Raw genomic sequence first — 22,149 nt, 5'->3', positions numbered from 1 at the left:
GCACCCACTAGTGGTTCCATGGTTCAATTTGGTCCGAAAGCCTCGATCGAGCTCATGTAGAGACAATAACCATTGTTTGCACAACAAGCCTCCAGCACGTTCATTGTTCCTATATGATGTCATAATATATTAAAGAATAGGCTGTAGTAATCTGCACCATTTAAGTTCTAGAATAAATCAACTATGTTGTCGAATTCTACTATAACAACGACGTCACTTATGACATCAGAATGCCTACCTCCAACATTTATTTTCCATAATTTTTGGCAAGGAACTAATTCCTTGTAATCGATGACACTGGCCTTATGCAAAACCACATGACATCCTTGTACGTCTGACATGAGACTACTACAATCTATGACGTCACATTTAATCCATTAAACTTTCATGTTGGCATCTAAAAAAATAAATCAAATAGAAATTGAAAAAAAAAATTAAAATTTTATAAAAAATATCGAATATAAATACTTAATACCACGCATAAAATTAAGATATTAAAATTTTGTGTTTTAAATAAACTTCATTTTTTTAAACTGACAACAAACCAATAAATTTTAGAATATTCCTACTCGTTAATAATGATATTTTGTTTAGTAATCCTTTGGGGAAACCACCAACCCCATCCCCTTTCTTGCCCCCCCTAAATATTGTCTCTAGAATGTCGATCATCTCTTGTTTATCCTCCATCGGCCAGTTAATCTTGTTGTTGTTTCCCGTCCCAAGATCGATCATTATGTGCTTGTTCCTAAAAACAATTTTATTCAGTTAATAATTTGTAAATATTTTAAATCTAATTTTAATATTTGATTTGTTAAACTTTTATGTATTTATTCGTTCTTGATATGGGAAGATTGACTTCATGACTTAAACTATGAGCAACATCAGTTACTTCGACCTAGTCTCGAGTTTCCTGTGGCAGTTTGAGATATTATAGATTATAATTGCCTGATAATTATGCTGCTAATTAAGTGCTGGCTCAGCAGGAGTTTATAGCGCCTTACTCAAGGGCGCTACAGCATGAGAGTAAGGGGGATTGAACCCAGAACCTTATGTAGTGTAGCCAAGTGTTCTGACCACTATACCTTATTGCTAGCTCACTGAACCAATAAGAATCAAACCGCAAACTGCGGGTTAGTCTTTCTAATGCTTAATTATTGTGCCGACAAAATTACATTCTTAATGTGAACAACAACCTGTAGAAAAACATAGTTGTGCAGGGGTCGTATAATTCGTACATTTTGTTGAAGTCTGGCACCTCAGTAATGTCAACCAAGTAAACAACAGCAAAGTTCTTCACTTTGTCAGCTATACTATACAAGGTCTAAACATTAAAAATTGTTGATTTATTAAAATGTCACATACAGAATTCTAAAGCAAAATATTTGTGTTGTATAAACGTCCAAATTAAATATTTCTCAGAATGATCAAAAAAAACTTAATTTTATCAAGAAAACATTTTGTTTTTTTTTAATCTATTTTTTTCAAGTTATTATTTTCTACTTCATTTACAATCTTGTTCACATATTCCTTCATTATATTCAACGATTCAGGCCAACTATACTTTGGTTTGTAGCCAAAATGTTCCACAAACTTTTGATTGGAGACGGTGAATCTTGTGCAGGACAACTTGGCCATGTTTGGTGTAATATTGGGCTGAAAATTACAAAGTAGTTGTCATTAAAAGTATTATACATGAAACAAATGTTTAACAATTGCAATAACATAACATTCTAATTCTCGTTACCAAAGTATTATTCAAAAAGGGTATGAGGTTTATTTCAAAGAGATAAGGTCGATGTTTATGGTAAAATGGCGTTTTTCCTTTATGACAGTAACCCAGCTAAAAACTACTCAATAAACTTAAATATTTACCTCTTTTTTGACCCCAAATCAACCCAGCACCTGACAACACCAAACAACCAACGTTGAAATGAGGATAAACAACCAAAACGGCAACACTGGCTCCCTCTTGTGGATGGTGAAACCCAAATGCTCGTAAAATTTCAAGTTCAATCTCAGGTAACATAATTCTGGGGTTTCGTCACAGAGAAAGTAGGTGTTTCCCCCAACCAAAGAAGGGAACTCCTGTACAATATAAGTTATAGTCAGAGTACAAGTTAATTTCTTAGAATTTTTAAACATAACCAAAATATAAACCAATATTTTTCACTAAACTTTAAAGCTAATCCTTCAGTAAGATCATGCTGAGACATATTAGTTACAACCGGAGCTATATATGGCTGTGGTGGTGCTCGGACCAGAGACCTTTTGCACACCAACCCAATATTAAAGCAGTAAACAACTAAGTTTTGTTTACCTGCATTTTTGTGGCTACGATCATGTGACACCAAGCCATTTTTCAACGTACATTCGAGTTTGTAGCGCCTCTGGTGGAATAGGAGAATTGATTACTTTAGTCGCAAGGTGGTGCAAAAGAATCGATTTGGTGACGTTGTTATCTTAGCCATAAATACCAGAACCTGTGAGTGCACAAGTGACCAGTTTCTACAAAATATAATGACGTCAATAATAAAAAAGAACAAAAGCAGACAATATATGCCGAGTAGACCGACAGCGTGGTGTAGTAGTAAGAACACTTGGTACACCACCATAAAGTCGTGGGTTCAATCCCCACTACTCTCTTGCTGTAGCGCCCTTGAGTAAGGTGTTATAAACGATATAAATTTCTGCCAAGCTAGCACTTAATCGGCAGCATAATAACCAGACAATTATTATTTATAATATCTCAAACTACCATAGGCAACTTGAGATTGGGTCGTAGTAACTATTGTTACTCTATGTTTGGGACACTTGTTTGACTTTCCCGCATCGAGGATAAAGACATGAAAAAAAATAAATGAAAATAACGTGACTTTACCTAAAATGTTTTCATTTTTCATCTTTTTTTTCGTTCCACTCCAGAACAAGCTCCTTCGCGGTTTCTTTGTACTTCTGTATGACGTCACAGAAGAGTAACAGTAAATAGTGTCTTCACTAGCACCCACTAGTGGTTCCATGGTTCGGTTTGGTCCGAAAGCCTCGATTGAGATCGTGTAGAGACAATAACCGACATTGTTTGCACAACAAGCCTCCAGCACATTCATTGTTCCTATATGATGTCATAATATATTAAAGAATAGGCTGTAGTAATCTGCACCATTAAAGTTCTAGAATAAATAAACTATGTTGTCTAATTCTAATATAACAATGACGTCACTTTTTTTTGTATATGTCTTTATCCTCGATGTGGGAAAGTCGAATGCGCAACTTGAACATAGAGTAACATCAGTTACTCCGACCCAGTCACGAGTTGCCTGTGGCAGTTTGGGATATTATAGATTATAATTGCCCGATAATTAAGCTGCTGATTAAGTGCTGGCTCAGCAGAAGGTTATACCGTTTATATCGCCTTACTCAAAAATCAATGGAGATTAAACTCATCAAGATTAAACTCATCAATGAAGATCAATGGAGATTAAACCCACAACCTTATGTGTGGTGTAGCAGGATTCTTACCTCTACACCACGTTGCCGGTCTTATGACATCACAATCTCACAATACCTACTTCCAACATTTATTCTCCATATTTTTGACATTAGCCATATGTAAGACCACATGACATCCTTGTACGACTGACATGAGACTACTTTAATCTGTGACGTCACACTCAATCCATTAAACTTTAATGTTGGCATCTAAAAAAATAAACAAAATAAGATTTAAAAAAAATTAAAAAAAATTTTCTAATATTTATACAAAAAAAAGATAGAAAATAGAAAATGCCGAATATAAATACTTTGCATAAAGTTAAATTATTAAAGTTTAAGTGCTTTGATTGAATTTTATTGGTTCAGCAGAAGTTTATATCATTTATAGCTCCTTACTCAAGAGCACTACAGCGTGAGAGCAGTATGAATTGAACCTAGGACCTTATGTAGTGTAGCCAAGTGTTTTGACCACTACTCATGTTGTCGTTTCACAGAACCAATGGGAATTGAACCCCAAACCAGAAGTTTGTCATCCTAATACTTAACAATATACCCAATGCTTAACAATATACCCAATACTAAAACAAAACCATCAAAATTAAATTCTGTAAATAACAACCTGTAGAAGAACATAGATGTGCAGGGGTCACGAAATTCGTACATTTTGTTGAAGTCTGGCACCTCAGTAATGTCAACCAAGTAAACAACAGCAAAGTTCTTTACTTTGTCAGCTATGCTATACAAGGTCTAAACATTAAAAATTGTTGATTTATTAAAATGTCACATACAGAATTCTAAAGCAAAATATTTGTTGTATAAACGTCCAAATTAAATATTTTGTAGAATGATCAAAAAAACTTAATTTTATCAATAAAACATATTCTTTTTTAGTTTTGTTTTAAAATTATGGCACCTTAACACTACACAGCATATTATTCTATAGAAACTTAATTTTCTTTAATATTTTAATTTTAATTAAACTTTCTTTAAACGTAAAAAATATATTTTTAAAAAGTTTAAGAAAATAACACAAATCCACTTTTTCAGAAAAAAATATTAAACTTATGCCTAGTTTACCTGAAATTTTGTTTAAAATATCGTTTCTTTATACATGAAAATATTAAAATTCGACGCCGTAACAAAACTTAAACATTATTGAACTTATTTGTATTTAAAATCATTAAATACCTCGTCCATTTTCATGCAGGCCGGGTCCCAATCGTGACCGAACCGAATCACGACAACTTTTTCTTGCTCGTTTAAGATCGATTGATCGACTTGCCAGCCGTTTGTAAGATGGGGAAGCATGTACGACATGGTTACCTTTTAACTACTCCAACTACTACTAAATATATCATTTAAACACAACTTTTTAAACTGTTTTTATTATTTCGTGCAATTTCGTGAAAATTTTCGCAAAACTAAAAATCCAAAAATTTGTACGAGCAAAAGTTTACGCTGTTTTGTGTTTATCCAATTTGTTAAAACATCTGTTGTTGCGTAAACGTTTATCCTCAAAACACTTTAAGAGATAAATATTAATAAAAAATAAGTGTGTAGGTGTAAGCTTGTAAATGTAATTTATAGGATTGTCAAGAAAACAGTAAATTTTTTGTTTTAAAGGTTGCTCTATACACTTACTAGGAGACAAGTTGTTTATGGGCAACTTTTCTTAAATTTACTGAAAAGTTATTTGTCCAAGTATGGGCTTAAGTCTTTTTGAGGTAAAGAAAGAATTGTTAAGATTGTACTTGTTCCAGTAAAGTACTTTAAATAATATTTAACATTGCTGGATATTTAAACATGATCTTTTAAGCATCGTTACTGTTAAATATGCGTTTTATATTTGTTACATTTGGCAACCCTGAGGTTTTATAATCAGCCGTGCGTTTCACTTGATTGAAAGGTTTTTTAATACTTACCGTAATTTCATGGCTATTATTTTTATCGTTATGAATCTAGACTGATAGGCTATTTAAAAGTGATTTAAAGTGTTATATGTAATTACTACCTTTCCTACTGTGAAACTATTTGGAGTAGTGAACTGATACGTACGTTTTTTGATCCATAATTCGGGCTTGTGAATTTTCGGGTAATTACATTTTGCATTATTATTAAGTTATTTTGTGTTTATGTTTTGTACTAAATGTCTCTTTTACCTTTATCAGGAACTTATTGGGTAGTTTTATCATCTGTGCCGTATATTTTCATGAGCCAATATCTGCCATTTCTTAGGTATTTATGCCTTTTATTGTTAATGTGCCTAATAGGGCTTTGCTATTACAGCCTTTTTCTTTACCTTACCTTTTCAATTGCTAATTACAGATTGCTTGAATTAACCACGATTACACAAGTTGACCTTTGTATCCATTGTATAAGTGGCTTGCTAAACGTGTCGGTAAGATGTGTTTTGACTTCGATATTCTCTGTATTATGTTTTTATTATGTGGTAACAATTAGTTATATTGTGATCGCTTATTTTTCTATAGCATTATTGACTATAGCTGATTTATTTTTTTGTAGAAACTGTCAATGAACGAATGTGTTTGTGTGTGAACGAAATAAAATTGTTCATTCATGTGTGCGACTAAAAGCGGGGTCAACTTTAATAAAGCAAGAATAGTTCAATCAGTACAAATAGTCTTATGCTAAATACCCTCAGTGCATGGCCACTTAGCACTAGAAGAGAGGGCATTTAACAGTTACAAATAAAACACAATATTGCTGAATAACTAGGAATTTTAATCGCTTCTACAAAGTGTTTGGCAAGCGGTGAAGAATTAATATTTGCATAACATACAAGCACTTAAAAGCACATCTACAATAACTACATAAGACTCAGGTTAACATACAACAGTGGTTGCAAGTCAAATAATGTCCTGGTTTCAAATAATAGAAAAGATTCAAAATTCATTAAAATATTATTTGTACTAATTGACATACATCTTTAAAATTTATTTTAACTGGTTGAATACATGACTAAAAAAAGTTTAAAGCCATGCCTTTTATGCCTCTATTGTAACATATATAAAGCAATAAAGAAGTTGAATGTTTTTATAGGTTAATAAGATACAAGTAAAATAATGTTTAATATTGTCATTTATGTAAAAGTTTTATATTAGGAGAGGTTCCCTGCCAACATTTAATATATATAGAAAATAACAACATTAAAACCTAAAGCTCCCTACCAAAAACTACATAAAACTACATATTAGTAAAGCACATGCACACTTCCTCATTAAAATGCATTTTTTAGCAATGGAATTAATCTTAAACTTGAATAAACAAACAGTTCATTAGAAGTAAATTATTCCCAATACATCTACAAAACCAAATATAGTAAAAATTAGCACTTATCTAAGCACATTGTTTACAACATGAAAATACTAAAGACCAAATAATAAATGAAAATTAATAATTGAAAATAAAACTGTAAAATGAATTAATAAAAACTAAAATTAGCGCTTATACGATAAAGAGCATGTTGTTTACAACACAGAAATACTAAAGAACCAAATAATGAATGAAAATAACTTTAAAAATAACTTTTCCAATTTCTTACAATTTACTATTTTGCACATAATAGTTTTTTTTTCAAACAAAATGAAGAAAGTTTGTGATTTCAGAGCCACAACCTAGTTAAATATAAGTGAGTGTAACTTTGATAAGATATAATTTAATTATTGAGTAAAATTATCAACATTTTTAAAAATAATTTTAACAAATACTTATAAACCTTATAAAATCACTAATATTTATGTAAACTAAAAACTTACATAATTTGTTGCTTCAGTTTTTTATAACTGGTAAGTCGTTAACCCAACTAAATAAAACAAATCGACAGATTGAAATAACATGTTTGTTTTAAGGGTTTAAAATATTGTATTTTGGGGGTTTAAAATATTGTGTTTTAGGGGGTTAAAATAACGTTCTTTAGGGGTTTGTATTTGTGTTTAAATTTCAAAGTTATTCTTCTTGCCTAGTAAAATGTAAATGTACGTCTTAAAAATTATTAACAATCTAAAAAAATAAAATTTGAAAAATAGAATGTTACAAAACAAAAAATTTAATAACTAATCTACAAAAATAAAGGTAGTCTTAAAAGTGTTAAAAACCTCTTTTATAAAAAGTTAGTTTTAGTTTATTCTTGTAAAGGGATTTAAATATAGTAAATATGTTTGTCCTATGGTAAATATGTTTAAATAATGTTGTATAGTAAACAAAACTTACAGTTTCATATTTGGAACTTCTTCGCTTGCTTCCCTCAATAGTTGTTTCCCATCCCCAGTAAAATCACAACTCTGTACATCTAAGCATTGAATGTTGTGGAGGCATGATGAGAAAGCAACAGCACACTCATCTCCAAGATTGTTGCAGCTAATATCTAACCTTTGCATCTGAAACATTTAAACTTTAATTAAAATTATCATTCGCACACCAATAGTTTAAATAAAGTTTTATTGTTAAATTATAATTTGCTTTTTGATAACTTTAACGAAATATTTTAAATGTTTAAAATCAAATTTGTTTGATATATCTTAAAAAATAATTATTTTTAAATTTAAACATTTTCTAAAGATTTAAATTGTTCTTGTGGCTAGGTTACATGTTGCATTTATTAATTTTTGAAACTTTTAATTTTCAAATAATTTGATTCTGGAAAAACACTAAAACTTATTTTAGTAAATATTAATACAATGGATTGTAACTTAACAATGGAGCATTGTTAAAGTTAATGGGCATTGTGACTGTTTAACTTTATTTACAAAATTATAAATTTAATAAAAATTAAAGTTTTGTTTAAAGCCCCTGGGACATGCATTTTGCAAACGTTAGTAAAAGTATATTTTTTCATTTACGACAAAAGTTAATATTTTTTTGTAATTTATTTACAAAAAATATCTTAATTTTATTTCAGTTTTGGAAAGTTACAGTAATTTAAAAATAAATACTGTTAAAATCCCACGAACCGTTGTGAATTTACTTGTGACGTCAGAAGTGGCCTAACGTGGCCATTTTGGGAAGAAAATAAATTTTTGATTTAAGCGCGTGTACAGAAATATTTTTATTTTATCGGCGTTAATATGTTTTGCCAAGAAGAAAGCAAATATGATTCAGTTTCTTTTAATGAATCTCTTTTGGGAAATGGAACTTTTTTCGAATATATGTTATATTCCAAGTATTTTGAGGCCAAGTTGGAAAGGGTAAACAAATCTGAAATTGTTAGCACACACGTGTTTGAGGATTTTAAATCAAGTTTGCGTGAAGGCAGGCTGTAAAATATAAAGTAGTAAGATGTTTATAATATCTGTGAACTTATTTAAAATACTTAAATCAGTTAAAATAAATACATATTATAAGTAGCTCCTGCTTTTTAAGAAACAATTTAAAAAATATTTAGTATCACTTAGCCTTACTGCTAAACAGCAAAGCTAAGTCGTCTTTTTTGTTTTTTTATTTATTTAACGATAAGTTTTTATGTAAATAAAGTGCCATGTGACAACTGTGTTTTTGTATAAGTTCAGTTTTCCAATCAGTATGCTGTAGAAAAATTAGAAAACTGAACAGTAAAACAAAAGTGCTTGCTTGCAAAACTGCTCACACCTAGGCTTGAAAGGTGTTTTCCTTAATCCATGGGTTTTAGAAACAGCCTATTTCGTTTAGAACAAAAAATTATGGTGTCATGCAATTAAGGAATCTTATGACAAGTTAGTTTTTCATTTAGATTTATTTAAAAGAATGCTTTATCCTTTTTTTACTAATTATTAGAAGTAAAGGCATGTGGTCTACTGACAACTTATGCGATGGGGTTAGGACTATTTAAAAAAAATCTTAGAGTTATTAAAAAAAATAATAAAACATGAGGATGTTTGAAATATTAACATAAATATTTAGAAACAGGGGAATTTTACAACGTGATGATGTTTGCCACTCTTTTAAAATCGTATCGTTTGCACAAACTGAATCATGTGACGCACAATTTTTGATTCCCGGGAATTCGTGGAAACTAAACATTTTGCCTAATGCATCAGCATTCTTACGGCCCCCGACCAGATATGTTTTCACTGTATTTTTTTAGTTTTTATTAAATACAAAATATTTAAACAAAACTTTTTAAATTTAGACTAAATAAGGTACTTTTTTTTGCCATGACTCTTAATATTTTGTCCTCTGCGTATTTCTTTGTAATTATTGTTAACGTCACAAAGGATTTGTTGTAACAATTTTAATATTTTCGAGTAGCTTATATTTTTTTGTTTTTTACCTCACGTTGACCAAACTATTTCTATACGAAACTAAAACTTACAATTTTGCATAAATGTAATAAATACAAGATAACAAACTTTAAAATCAATCATTTGCCAACTTTTGTTATTTGTAAACTGCGCAATTGTACAATTACGCTCCGTTTTGAATAAAAATGTGCGCACGCACTACTAATAAGCTTTGTAATGTTTTTTATACCATATACGATATTATTTTTGTAGGCAAGGCTACCCGAGTTACAAATTAAACATTTTGTTGAAAAACACATAAAAAATTTGATTAAAAATACGTTTAAAGTAAAAATAAACACAGTGCAAACAGCAAAATATTTGATATTTTGGGGCCTAAGGGCCACCTCTGACGTCACAATGAATTTGTTAGGATTTTGGTGTAGTACGATTTCAACCGTCCCTAACTTTATAAAAACACGTCATAACAAAAACCCAACGACTTTATCTAAGTCAAGTTACTTTATGATGTCCCAGGCGCTTTAAACAAATCAATTTTAATATCAAATGTTTAACTTTATCTTAAACAAAATTTATATTTTACCTAATTAAAGGTTACTTTAATTAAAATAACTGAGATAAAAACTGTTTAACAAAATACTTTATAAAAATAATAATAATAACTAAAATTTTGAAGTAACACAAAAATGACCATTATTTAATTTTTACTAACTTGTTATTTATCTTAAATATTTAAACTTTAATTAAAATTTACTTATTATCACACTTAGGGTGGAGTAATTAAAGTCGAGTTAACGGTAATCGCGAATTAAACTCGAGTTAAATCGCTAAAAGTTAACTTGCGAATTAAGGTAGTTTAAACTCAGATTAACTTAAAATTTTTTTTTTAAATTCCTCTGTAATTTTTAAAATTTTTGGTTTGCTTTATTTTTATTTCAAGTTCTTTCATTTTTAAATCATGTTCTTTTATATTTATTTCTTGGTTCTTTATTAGTAACTTTTTGGTTAGTATATAAATTTTTTTTTTATTTTCTATTTCCTGCCTAAGTAGTAACATTTTTGCCTCCCTTACCTCACCAGAATCGCTTTTTCTTTTTAAAGACTCCTTTTTCAAAACTAGAACTTATAATTTGTTATAATATTCACAACATGAAATTTAACCTGGTTATTCTTTACAGACTATAAAAATTTCTCCATTTGAAAAACATTCAGTAACAATTTGATCATGACTGGGGTGCTACCAGTAAGATCAAGAATCAGCAAGGCATCATCATCTAAACTGTTATGCAGTGAATTGATTTCATTGGGAATAAGAGCTATTATTTAAAACAAAGTTTTGCAGGTTTGTAGTAAATTTATCGTTGTGTGTTATTTGGTTTATCATAAAAATATAATTGTTACTCACAAATGACTTTCTGTGTAAAAGGGCTAATGGGATTAGGTGGTGGCCACCTCCTGTTTTTCTAATTTTTCTTTTTTGTTCTGTATTAGCTGATTTGGCCTCTTTTTAACATTTTTGTATGAATTTTGTAAATTTTCTGGTGTTCTATTGCATCATATATTGATTAAATTAAATTTTTTTGTTAAATCAACCCAAGCTTTTTTTGCAGTTGTGGTAGAAAAATTTGTTAATTTTGAAGTTATAACTGGATAAGATTTTACCAATTCCAACAGTTCTCCTTCACTTTGATCGTAGTTAAGAGTTCTATTTTTTTTATGCATTATATTCCTAGCTACAAAAAGATTACATAAAACACATAAACAAACATTTTTATGCAGTATAACTATATTAACACAAAAATGTCTTCTTAAATTTAAATATTACTGAAAATAGTAATTTATTATTTGGTCTCGCACAGCTCACCCAGCCAATAAATGACCAGCTTCTCCATTTGTTTTAATTAGTGGGATTTCAGCATCGTAAGGTGCCAGTTTCTCTTGCCTTGTTTTTAGTGCAAAATTATAAAGACACATAATTGCAACTATTTTAATTATTAAATTGTCCAGACGTGTCCGAAGTGAAATTGTAAGGGCCTGAAACCTTTGTTTGAAAATGCCAAAAGACTGTTCAATTCTTGATCTTGTTTTTATGTGAGCTTTATTGTATTTTTTTGTGGTAATGTAAAGTCATTAAATATTTTTACAGGAGTAACCATTGTCACCTAACAACAGACCAGACACAAATCAATCTTCAAAATGATCCCGAATTCTTGAATTTTTAAAAATTTGGGAGTCATGAGTCGATCCTGGCTAACGCACAACAATGTTGGTAAATACTCGGTGAGCATCACAGATGGCCTAAACATTAACTGAAAAATCCTTTTCTGTTTCTGAACACCTTAGGAGAATTACCACCAGGTGAAACAATAAGGATATGTGTGCCATCTATTGCTCCAACTACGTTGGGAAACCCTGAAACTTGCCCAAAATCCTCCATGCATGTTTGCAGAGCCAATCCATAAGGAAATGTTACAAATAAGTGTTTGCGCGAAGCTATACACTTAGAAATCCAATGTACGATAAGGCACACCGTGCATCTATGTACCCCAACTAAGTCTCCATCACTGCGTTGCAAATTTCCTGTTGCATAATACCTAAGGGTTACCAAAAGCTGCAACAATGCTGAAACACCATGGCTTCTAATTTTTAAACTTAAATCTTTTTCAGGAATGTTATAAAGTAGTAAAATGCAATTTTTATTAAATCTGTAACGCTGGACTATTTCTCTTTCTGTATATTTTTCCAGGAAATTTGTGATATCTTTTAATTGTTTTTGGGGAATTTCGTAATTTGTATTTGTTATTTCAACGATTTCCAAAGTATCCATTTTAATAAAAAATTACTTAACAATCGTTTATTCCTATTGACAATATTTGAGAACAATTTGTAAAAAAAGTTTGTATAGCGTATATTTTTTATAATAGTAGTCTTAAGCCTGAATAGGCTAAGGGTCTGTTTTTGGTTTACTAACAGTAACTAATCTTAACTAAGTCTAACTTAATAAAGAAAATAAAATGTTAAATTATTACTAAAACCCTTCAAAATCACGTTTATCCTTGTTATTTACAAAAACTTAAATCTCGTGCAAAAAAGTGAACAAACCGTCCTTGGTTACAGCGAAAATCAACAAAAATTGTTGTTCGCTGTTTTGATTCGCTATAGCGATTTCAAACCGGTTTAAATCAGTTTTTCGACAAATATCACAAGTTAAACTAGGATTAGTTAATCCAAGTTTAACTCAACTTTAATAACACAAAAAAAATAAAAAGTTAACCGGGGATTAAGTTAACTCGACTTTAATAACTCCACACTTATTGTTTTAATAAAATTTTACTGTTAATTTATAAATAGTTTTTTAATAAATCAGCCAAAATATTTAAATGTTTAAAACTGAATTTGTTTAATGTCACTAAAAAAAATGTATTGATTGTTAAATTTAATTATTTTTGTAAAATTTTGTTTTAGATATTTCTTTAAAACTTTTAATTACGAAATAATTTGATTCTTAGAAAATACAAAAAATAATTTTATTTAAATATAATACAACAAATTGTAACTTAACAATGGACCCATTGTTAAAGTTAATGGGCATTCAGATCTTTTTTACTTCTTGTTATAAAATTGAAAATAAATTTGTGTTTATATTTTTATAAACTAAATAAAAAAGTTTTGTTGTTACATAAAGTAATTTTAATATTAAATGATATTTAAATCTAGTGCTTGTTTAAATAATAAAATCTTTAAATACCAAGCAATAAAGTAATATACTTACAGTATTCGTTAGTTTTGAACAACCTCTAGCAATGGCCAATACACCAACTTCTGTGATGGTACACTCACTAATATTAAGTTCCTCAAACTTGTCAATAACCTCACCCAGTAATGTTACAGTTTCATCCCCAATTTCGTTATGTGTTAAGTCCAACTTTATCTAAAACAAAATTTATATTTTACTTTAATTAAAGGTTACTTGAATTAAAATAACTAGAATGGAGAATAGTTTAACAAAACACTTTATAAAAATAATAATAACTAAAATTTTGAAGTAACACAAAAATGAACAATATTTAATTTAATAACATGTTATTTATCTGAAATATTTAAACTTTAATTAAAATTTACTTATTATCACACTTAGGGTGGAGTAATTAAAGTCGAGTTAACGGTAATTGCGAATTAAACTCGAGTTAAATCGCTAAAAAGTTAACCGGCGAATTGAGGTAGTTTAAACTCAGATTAACTTAAAATTAATTAGCTACTTTATCAAAAAAAAATTTTTAGTTGTTTTATGGTTCATTAGTTTTTAGGCTAATTGGTTTAGTAACTTGTTAACACGTGCGGTGCATTCTTTGCTGGAACAGCAACGTTTCATTTTGAGTTTGTAGTTTAGAAAATTACGGCAATAGTCTAATAGTAAAACTAGATTGGCCTAAAAGTTGTTGTGATCGTTTGGACAGAGTCAATAGTAATTCATAGGTAGCCTATGGAAAACAATACAACAGCAAAGCAAAGTTGTATAATCAGTAAGTTAGTACTGGTTGTAATGGCTTTAGTCAGTCCGTAAATCGTCAGTGATGTACTGGACATATCATTGTGAGGTATTTTACCTATTTTTGTCTTCTATTAAATGCATATAAAATGTGTATAGCCAGTTACAACCTAAGTTTTAAATGGGCTCTGCCAAATAAATTTAGTTAAAAGATTTATAATTAACTATTTAAGCAGTATTTTAATAAGTAGTCACAGGGGCAATATATTTAACCTTTATTGTAGCTATTGAAATTAGAAATTACAAACATCCTGTCAATCCCTAACAATGGGCAAGTCATAAAGTTTAGAGAATACTTTTATGCCGTTGAAGTTAAAAACCGTCCACCCTGGCTTGGCTAAACAAGGAAATGCGCGATGATGGTTTTAAGCATTTTGCTCTCGGTAAATACCTATTTTGAACAGGGTATCATATTTTCAATCTAGAAAAGCTTTGGTATTATATTCATGCGAAGTGGAAAGTAAACCCTTTTATTTTAATTTTATTGATAACTAAAAGTTGTTTAAACATGCTGCTCGGTAATTTTTTTAATTTTTTGTTTGCTCTATTTTTATTTCAAGTTCTTTCATTTTTAAATCATGTTCTTTTATTTTCATTTCTTGGTTCTTTATTTACGGTGGCCCACAAGGGCAAAACATTTAAAAAAGTAAAAACATTTTAAAAACTAAAAACATTTAAAAAATTGAAAACATTAGTTTAAAAAACATTTAAAAAATTGAAAACATTTAAAAAATTAAAAACATTTCAAAAATTGAAAACATTTTGAAAATTGAAAACATTTCAAAAATTGAAAACGTTTTAAAAATTAAAAACATTTTAAAAATTAAAAACATTTTGAAAATTGAAAACATTTTAAAAATTGAAAACATTTTAAAAATTGAAAACATTTTAGAAATTGAAAACATTTCAAAAATTGAAAACATTTTAAAAATTGAAAACATTTTAAAAATTGAAAACATTTCAAAAATTGAAAACATTTCGAAAATTGAAAACATTTCAAAAATTGAAAACATTTTAAAAATTAAAAACATTTCAAAAATTGAAAACATTTCAAAAGTTAAAAACATTTTGAAAATTGAAAACATTTTTCCGGCGCCAACCAGACCCTACGCGGTCCCAAGACAGAGTACTGGAACTCTAAAGAGATTAAAAGTCGACCACGAGGCGCTACCTGTGCCGCTGAATGCAAGTTACCAATAGTTTTGAACGGTTTTTCTATATTTATTTAGTGTTAAATAGGAATATGGGCATACATAATTAAATGAATTAGTCAGTGTCAGTTTGACATAGTGGCAGCGGTAGCCTGTGGTAACGTACATGGCGTAGCGGTTTAGTGACCTTTTGGCTAGTGGCCTGCAGAACTAACTCTTTGCTAAATTTTAGCGAATTAATCCGCTTTATATTAACCTAAAATTACAATAACTTTAATATATAAATATTTAAATTGCAGTAGGGTATAACTGTATTCGTTGTGTCAATAGAATTCTGACTTCTGTACTGTGGGCTACTGCCTGACTGTTATTACATTTTTATTTAAATTTTGGCATTATTTAGAATCTTGATGTTGTTTGATTTGTTATTAATAAAGTCAAGCAGCAGTCACGATAGTTACTTGTAAAACAGAGCACCTTTAAACCAGATTGCAGAACTTGGTTTTGCAGTACACACATGGCATACATGTAGTCTAGGCATTGTACCCAATAATGTGTACTGTTTGTAGCTGACCTCCATTTTCTTATTTTCCACTGTTTATTATGTGCATCTTGCCTAAGCAATCATTTTGTTGCTTTAAAAACACAGTACAAACAAAGTTAAAGGGCTGTTACAAAAAATGATAATAATGTCTGAATTTTTTGTAAAAGGTTAATAAGTTTTAAAAAATAAAAATTGTTATAGGAATGCATTGCCAACATTGTGGAGAATACTTGCAAGAAAGTTTTAAATACTGTCCTAATTGCTCAAGACCAATTCAAGATACAAATTCAAATGAGGAACATAATCAAATTCCAGCTTTATTTCAATCTTCTACCTTGGACTTTAAGGGATATCAAAAGTTACAATCTGAAAAGCGTAAATCTTTTTCATTTCGGCCGACAAATAAAAAAATTAAACGTGATGATTCTGATGATTTAGTTTCCATTGTAATTGGTTTATCAAGTAAACATAATGAAGCTCTATACCCAGTGCGGGGGAAAAGACTACCACTGTCTATTAAAAAAGGTGCAAGTGCTGAGGAAATATTTCATGCAGCAATTAAAAAAAGGAAAGCTTATGACTGTAATTTTGAGGAAAATATAAAATACACACTTACTTATCCGGATGGCTCTGAGGTAATCTTCATACCAGGAACAAGCATTCCATTTACCCTTAAGCAATACAAAGACGAGCTTGGAATAACCTATGGAAGAATTGTGTTGTATATTTGTTTTACCACAGAAGTTACTGATAATAGGATTCAAGAAACAGTTGTTAATATGGAACCTCAATGTTCACACAAAACTGAAACCATTCCCAATCATGATAAAAAAGTTTATTGCCCAATATGTAATCTTAAGTTTTCCTTAGATGAAATAGAAATCTATGCTGATTTATGTGATAGAAACAATGAAACACCTTTTTTTGGCATTAATTCAGATGAAGATATAAACTTGGAAAGTGATGGCGACTGTGACTTGCCACAAGATTGTTTAGAAATAAATTCCAACAAAAAAATGACAACCAAAGAATTAACAACCAAAATTAAGGAAGTTTTGTTATTGGCTTCGTTTTCCAGTGAAACGTTAAATATTCGTGTAAGAAGGGGATTTTGTTTTAATGATTTTCATCAGTTTTTTAAAAAGAAATGGAACCTGTCACGCAAGTCATGTATTTACAAAATTTTGTTTATTGGTGAATCTGGTATAGATGATGGAGGTTGTTGTTATTAGTTTTATTAGTCAATTCTTTTTAATCCAAATTTAATATTTTGCTTTTAATAAAAATCATTTTACTTCAGAGGCTATTGAAGAGGTTAAAATGAAATATTTCTCAGGAGATGATTTAGCAGGATATGCACCAGAATGTGGCCTTGCATCAATTGCTGATGGAACCCTACAAAGCATTGGACATTTATTTGTTTCTAGTTTATTTAATGGTGGAAAGGGGCCTGGTTTTCTTGCCCCATGGATCTATAACTACATAGTTAATGGATTGCAATCAGTGTTAAAAGTTTTGCCCTCCAATTTACCAGATGAAAACAAATTCTTTAATATTTACAAACAGGTATTTATATAACATTTTGTCTTGAAAATCAATAAATTGCCATGTTTGGTTTATTAAAAAAAGTTTACATATAAGTTAGTAATGTTTTTTTTTAGATGAGGTCAGCTTCAACTGATGAGGAAGTAAATACTTTACTGAATTCCTAAATCGGAGAACAAATGCTTGATGAAATTGGGTTTAGGGGAAATCCTAAAAAAGCTGGGCTTGTGCAAAGACCTACAGTTCTACGGTTGGTTGTGTTTAAGTTTTGTTTTGGTTAGATTTGTCTAAGTTGTTCAAGGTGGTAATGAAATGTTTATAAAACCTTTAGGTCACTTGTTATTAAATATCAAGTTGAAAGAATTTTACCAGCAATGCAAGAAATATCCCAAGGAATGAACTGCTACAATTTGTTACAGAATGTTATTAAACCAAATGTGGATTTATTTCAACCTGTGTTTTGTTCATCCACGGTCTTATCCTGGGATCATACATCATTTATGGACGAACTTGAGCCAGCATTTAGTGAAGAAGGAAGTAACATGAGAGCAAAAGAAATTACAACCTACAAATTTTTTTGTGATTTTGTTGAAGAATGTGCTTTTGATGGTAAGTTGTCACAAATATCAAAAGTCTTTTGCAGCAACTAAGTATATTTTAATTTTGAAAAAGTAATGTCTAAAACAACTTTCATTTTAAAAACAAGCTAAAATGATAAAAAAGAGAAAATTGGAGACATTTTAAACACCTTTTTTACTTTTGAAGGATCTTGTCTTTCATTGGGGGAGATAATGCGCTTTGTGACGGGTTCGGATGTGATCCCAGTTGTCGGTTTACACACAAAAGTCAAAATAGAATTTGTTCATGGATGTACAGCGTCTAAACAAGGCACTTCTTGCAATTGCTGTCCAACTGCAAGTACATGCTCGCTTACTTTAAGAATACCTGTACACATAGACCACCTTTGAGAAAATGAAAAAGTCTTTTAAAATTGCTATCTCTTGTGGGATTGGTTTTGGCAGGGTTTAGAGAAGTTTGTGGTTTGATTTGATTTGATTGTTTTTAAAACACTAAATATGTCAAGTTTATTTTTGTACTTTTAGGCTATTTTATTATGTGGTATTTTAAAAATCTTGTTGTTTTTAAAAAACTATTCTACTGGCAATGTTAATTTTTTCTAGAATTTAGTATTTTTTTTGTAAATCACCTCCCATGGTAAATGGGTTGTATTTGATATGATTTTGACCTATAAAGGTTTCAAGGTTTTTAAACCGTGTAGATGTTCCTTTTTTAAAAAAAACTTTGTTTGTTTTACCTTTTTGATGGTAAATCTCTAGTTTTTATTTTTTTAATAAAATTCGTTTTGCACAATGTAAAACTTATTTTTAAGCATAGTTATGTTTGGGCTACATGTTTGAATAATTGTATAATGTTATTACCATAGGTGGGAACAATTAACCGAAAAAATAACTTCGTTAAATGGAAATTGATTACACAATGCATTAACTTCATTCATTAACATTGATTAGTTAAATGAAACGGAAGTTATCGATAACTATCAACGTTATAATATAATTAAAACAAACAAAGAAATAACCTTTTTTTTAAAACAATATTATGATACCATGAGTTTACTAATAAAACATTGGACTTATCTTAACGAAGGCACAATTTAACGAAAGTTAACGGGTCTGATAACGATTTTTAAAAGTTGAATTTTAACAAAAAATTTAACTTCGTTATTTAACGATTAACGCATTAACGGTTTTGGTACCCACCTTTGAACTTATTACCAATTTATTTCCCCCAGCATGCAAATGTAGCAAATAATATAACTCATCCGGACGTCCAGCTACAGTTTCTTAGCCAGATTTTTAATAAAGTGTGAGTTCCAGCGTTCAAAAACATTTTCAAAATTTAGACTGTAGCAAAGTTGAAAAACAAAACCAACAATTTTTTATATTTTGTAGTAAAGTCCTGCTTTACATTAAAATGGAGGTGCGTAAAAAAACACGGTAATACAGCTTTAAATAGACAATATTGAACTATCTGAATAAGGGTATCTTTGGACTAATATACATGGGTTACTAAACATCATATCTGAATAAAATAATATTAAAGTCGGCAAGATAAGAATAAAATTAAATTTATGTTAATATTAATTGAAGATATAAATACATTAGTTATGTTATTCTTCAGTGATAATATTCGTGCAGTGATTTTTGGCTTTATCGAATTACAATATAATTAAGGGGTTCAGACGACTTTATTCATGTTAAGATAACAATATTTTAAGTCTGTAATTTTTTTTTAAAACTTTTTTCTCAAAAAAAAAATCTTATCGAAAAAAACTTTCTTATGTTAGGTTTGAGCTTTGAATATCATGCATCTTTATGTTATTATTTGTTTAATATTTAACAAATTATTTGCGTTCTATGTAGGCTACAAATAATATGGTTTTAATATTTATTTAAACAAAAAAAATAATTTTAATTTATTGCACAACAGGCTAATGTATCCATGGATATTTTTTACCTTTGTAGGGGCATTGAACTTATTTAGTAAACGGTTGGCAGTTCGGATACATTAGCCTGTAACAATTAAAAATCGTATTTGTAGTTGACATCGTATTTTGGGATAAATCTAGCATATTAGTTTTGTTAAAAACATCTTGCATATGACACCATAAATTTTTTTAAGAGAATGGCTTAATTTTGAGCCTTTGTTATCTAAAAATTACACAACACAAAATCTTTATATTAACGCAAAAAATATTAAATCTATCGGCAAATAACCCCCTTAAAATATTTAAGACTTTCACCCTTCTTATAAAAAGGTTTTAACATTTCTTTAAAATTTTCATAAATGTTTTAAAACAATTCAAAAGCAGTGATATAATATTAGATAGCCGGAAAACAATTTAAAGCAGTGATATAATATTAGATAGCCGGGCGTTGTATTCGTAACCCCACCCCTAATCAGCTAGTCGGCCTAGTATACTAACTAGTTAAACAACCTAACGTTCATTAAAAAGCAAATTACATTTATACAATTTAAAAAGAAAAATGGTGGATATTGATGAAGATGCAGTTACACAGGCCATTTTAAAAAAAATGAATTCATCAACATGCATGTTAGGATATCGCAGCATGTGGCATGCTTTAAAAATTGATGGATATTCTGTGTCCAGAAGTATTGTTGCAAGATTAATGAAACAGTTAGATCCAGAGGGTTGCGAACTAAGAAAAGCAAGACGCCTGAGACAAAGAAATTATTGTTCTCCTGGTCCTAACTTTTGCTGGCATATTGACAAACTTAAGCCTTACGGTTTTGCATTGCATGGATGCATTGATGGCTGGAGTCGTAAAATATTATGGTTGAAGGTACTAAGATCCAATAATAATCCTGTAATTATTGGCAATCTCTATTTCAACAAGGTAGTTGAATTGGGTGGTTATCCACATAAAGTCAGGTCTGATTGTGGAACAGAAAATGGCCTTGTTGCAACTATGCAATGTTATTTTTGTAATGATGAAAATGGGCACATATACGGTACATCTCCGCATAACCAAAGAATTGAGGCCTGGTGGTCTATTCTGCGAAGAACAAGTACCACCTGGTGGATGAATTTTTTTAAGGATTTAATTGCACAACAAGACTTTACACCGGGAAACAAAATGCAAGAGGAATGTTTGTGGTTTTGTTTTTCAACCTTGCTACAGTCTGAAATTGATGATGTTGTTCAAAGGTGGAACTCACACTATATTCGAAAATCTGAACTGTAGCTGGACGTCCGGATGAGTTATATTATTTGCCACATTTGCATGATGGGGAAAATAAATTGGCAATGATGTTAAACAGTCAATACGAACATGTTACCCAAAATTTACCAGAAAGTTGTGATGACAATTCAATTTATCAAAGATACTTTGCTGATGTTTTGGAATCGGCTAATGGGATTTCCTTACCCAAGGATTGGGACAGTGCTTTAAATTTGTACAAAAACTTGCTTAAGGTTGCATGTTGATAAAATTTAACCTCTCATTACTTTTTGAAATGTATATACTTTGATTGTACAATAAAAAATCTATGACTGTGTTGTAATTTTTTTTATTTTAATATATATAATAATTTGATTTATCACAAATGGTAACACAACAAAGATTTATTAGTAAGAGGAAAAATTACACAGTTTAGAACCTTAAAACTTTAATGGGTAAAACTAACATAAAATACCATCCATATACCATAGGCTGCTATTTACAACTTCTAATAAAATACAGTAGGTACATGGTACAATTTTTTCAAAAGATTACTTACTTAAATAATAAATAAACTAACACAAATAATGTTTAACATTGTTTAGTTAAAGTTAAAAATAATATCATTATAAAAAAATGAAATATTAAGTGTTTCAAAAACAAGTGAACCTCATCAAACCACAAATTTTACTTAACTCACACACAAGGTTGCATTTTTGAAAGACTTACTCTCATTGTCATAAAATTTTTTTCCAATCAAATAACTAAAGTTTACGTTGATTGGGAATGGTTTCAGTTTTGTGTGAACATTGAGGTTCCATATTAACAAATGTTTCTTGAATCCTATTATCAGTAACTTCTGTGGTAAAACAAA

General features: G+C 29.7%; 2 protein-coding genes, 1 long non-coding RNA gene and 1 pseudogene across 4 annotated transcripts; 2 read left to right on the top strand and 2 right to left on the bottom strand.

Moving 5' to 3' along the window:
* Positions 1–296: 296 nt before the first annotated feature.
* On the bottom strand, positions 297–4,806 carry LOC145754638 (thioredoxin-like protein 4A). The gene is made up of 4 exons (XM_082570726.1): positions 4,678–4,806; positions 1,194–1,321; positions 570–745; positions 297–397 (listed from the first exon to the last, which is right to left on the bottom strand). Exons 1-4 carry the CDS (start codon positions 4,804–4,806, stop codon positions 378–380), a joined length of 453 nt encoding a protein of 150 aa, XP_082426852.1. The 3' UTR covers positions 297–377.
* LOC145754639 (uncharacterized) lies at positions 1,617–4,238 on the bottom strand. The gene is made up of 6 exons (XM_082570727.1): positions 4,109–4,238; positions 3,567–3,696; positions 2,879–3,109; positions 2,318–2,505; positions 1,873–2,085; positions 1,617–1,653 (listed from the first exon to the last, which is right to left on the bottom strand). The coding sequence occupies exons 2-4, from the start codon at positions 3,694–3,696 to the stop codon at positions 2,456–2,458; spliced, it is 411 nt and encodes a 136-aa protein (XP_082426853.1). The 5' UTR covers positions 4,109–4,238; the 3' UTR covers positions 1,617–1,653; positions 1,873–2,085; positions 2,318–2,455.
* A 643-nt stretch (positions 4,807–5,449) lies between the features above and the next one.
* On the top strand, positions 5,450–6,445 carry LOC145755490 (uncharacterized). Of its 2 annotated transcripts, none has more exons than XR_014284210.1 (3): positions 5,450–5,581; positions 5,658–5,724; positions 5,815–5,908. It is a non-coding gene; the product is annotated as an uncharacterized LOC145755490 (long non-coding RNA). The 2 variants fall into 2 exon arrangements; XR_014284209.1 differs by adding an exon at positions 6,013–6,445 and having other exon boundaries at positions 5,497–5,724; positions 5,815–5,887.
* Positions 6,446–20,540: 14,095 nt separating this feature from the next.
* On the top strand, positions 20,541–21,541 carry LOC145755900 (uncharacterized; annotated as a pseudogene).
* Positions 21,542–22,149: the final 608 nt, after the last annotated feature.

This window comes from Corella eumyota, chromosome 6 (assembly GCF_963082875.1).
Source record: "Corella eumyota chromosome 6, kaCorEumy4.1, whole genome shotgun sequence".
Taxonomy (NCBI): Eukaryota; Metazoa; Chordata; class Ascidiacea; order Phlebobranchia; family Corellidae; genus Corella; species Corella eumyota.
This window is presented reverse-complemented; position numbering and strand designations above follow the sequence as displayed.

Coding starts and splice junctions, on each gene's coding strand:
- LOC145754639 (XM_082570727.1), bottom strand. CDS start 3,696: ATGCCAACATTAAAGTTTAATGGATTGAGTGTGACGTCACAGATTAAA. Junction 3,110..3,566: donor ATGGAGAATAAATGTTGGAA/GTAGGTATTGTG, acceptor GACATCATATAG/GAACAATGAATGTGCTGGAG. Junction 2,506..2,878: donor GAAAAATGAAAACATTTTAG/GTAAAGTCACGT, acceptor TATATTTTGTAG/AAACTGGTCACTTGTGCACT.
- LOC145754638 (XM_082570726.1), bottom strand. CDS start 4,806: ATGTCGTACATGCTTCCCCATCTTACAAACGGCTGGCAAGTCGATCAA. Junction 746..1,193: donor ACAACTATGTTTTTCTACAG/GTTGTTGTTCAC, acceptor AATTGTTTTTAG/GAACAAGCACATAATGATCG. Junction 398..569: donor CAAAATATCATTATTAACGA/GTAGGAATATTC, acceptor TTATTTTTTTAG/ATGCCAACATGAAAGTTTAA.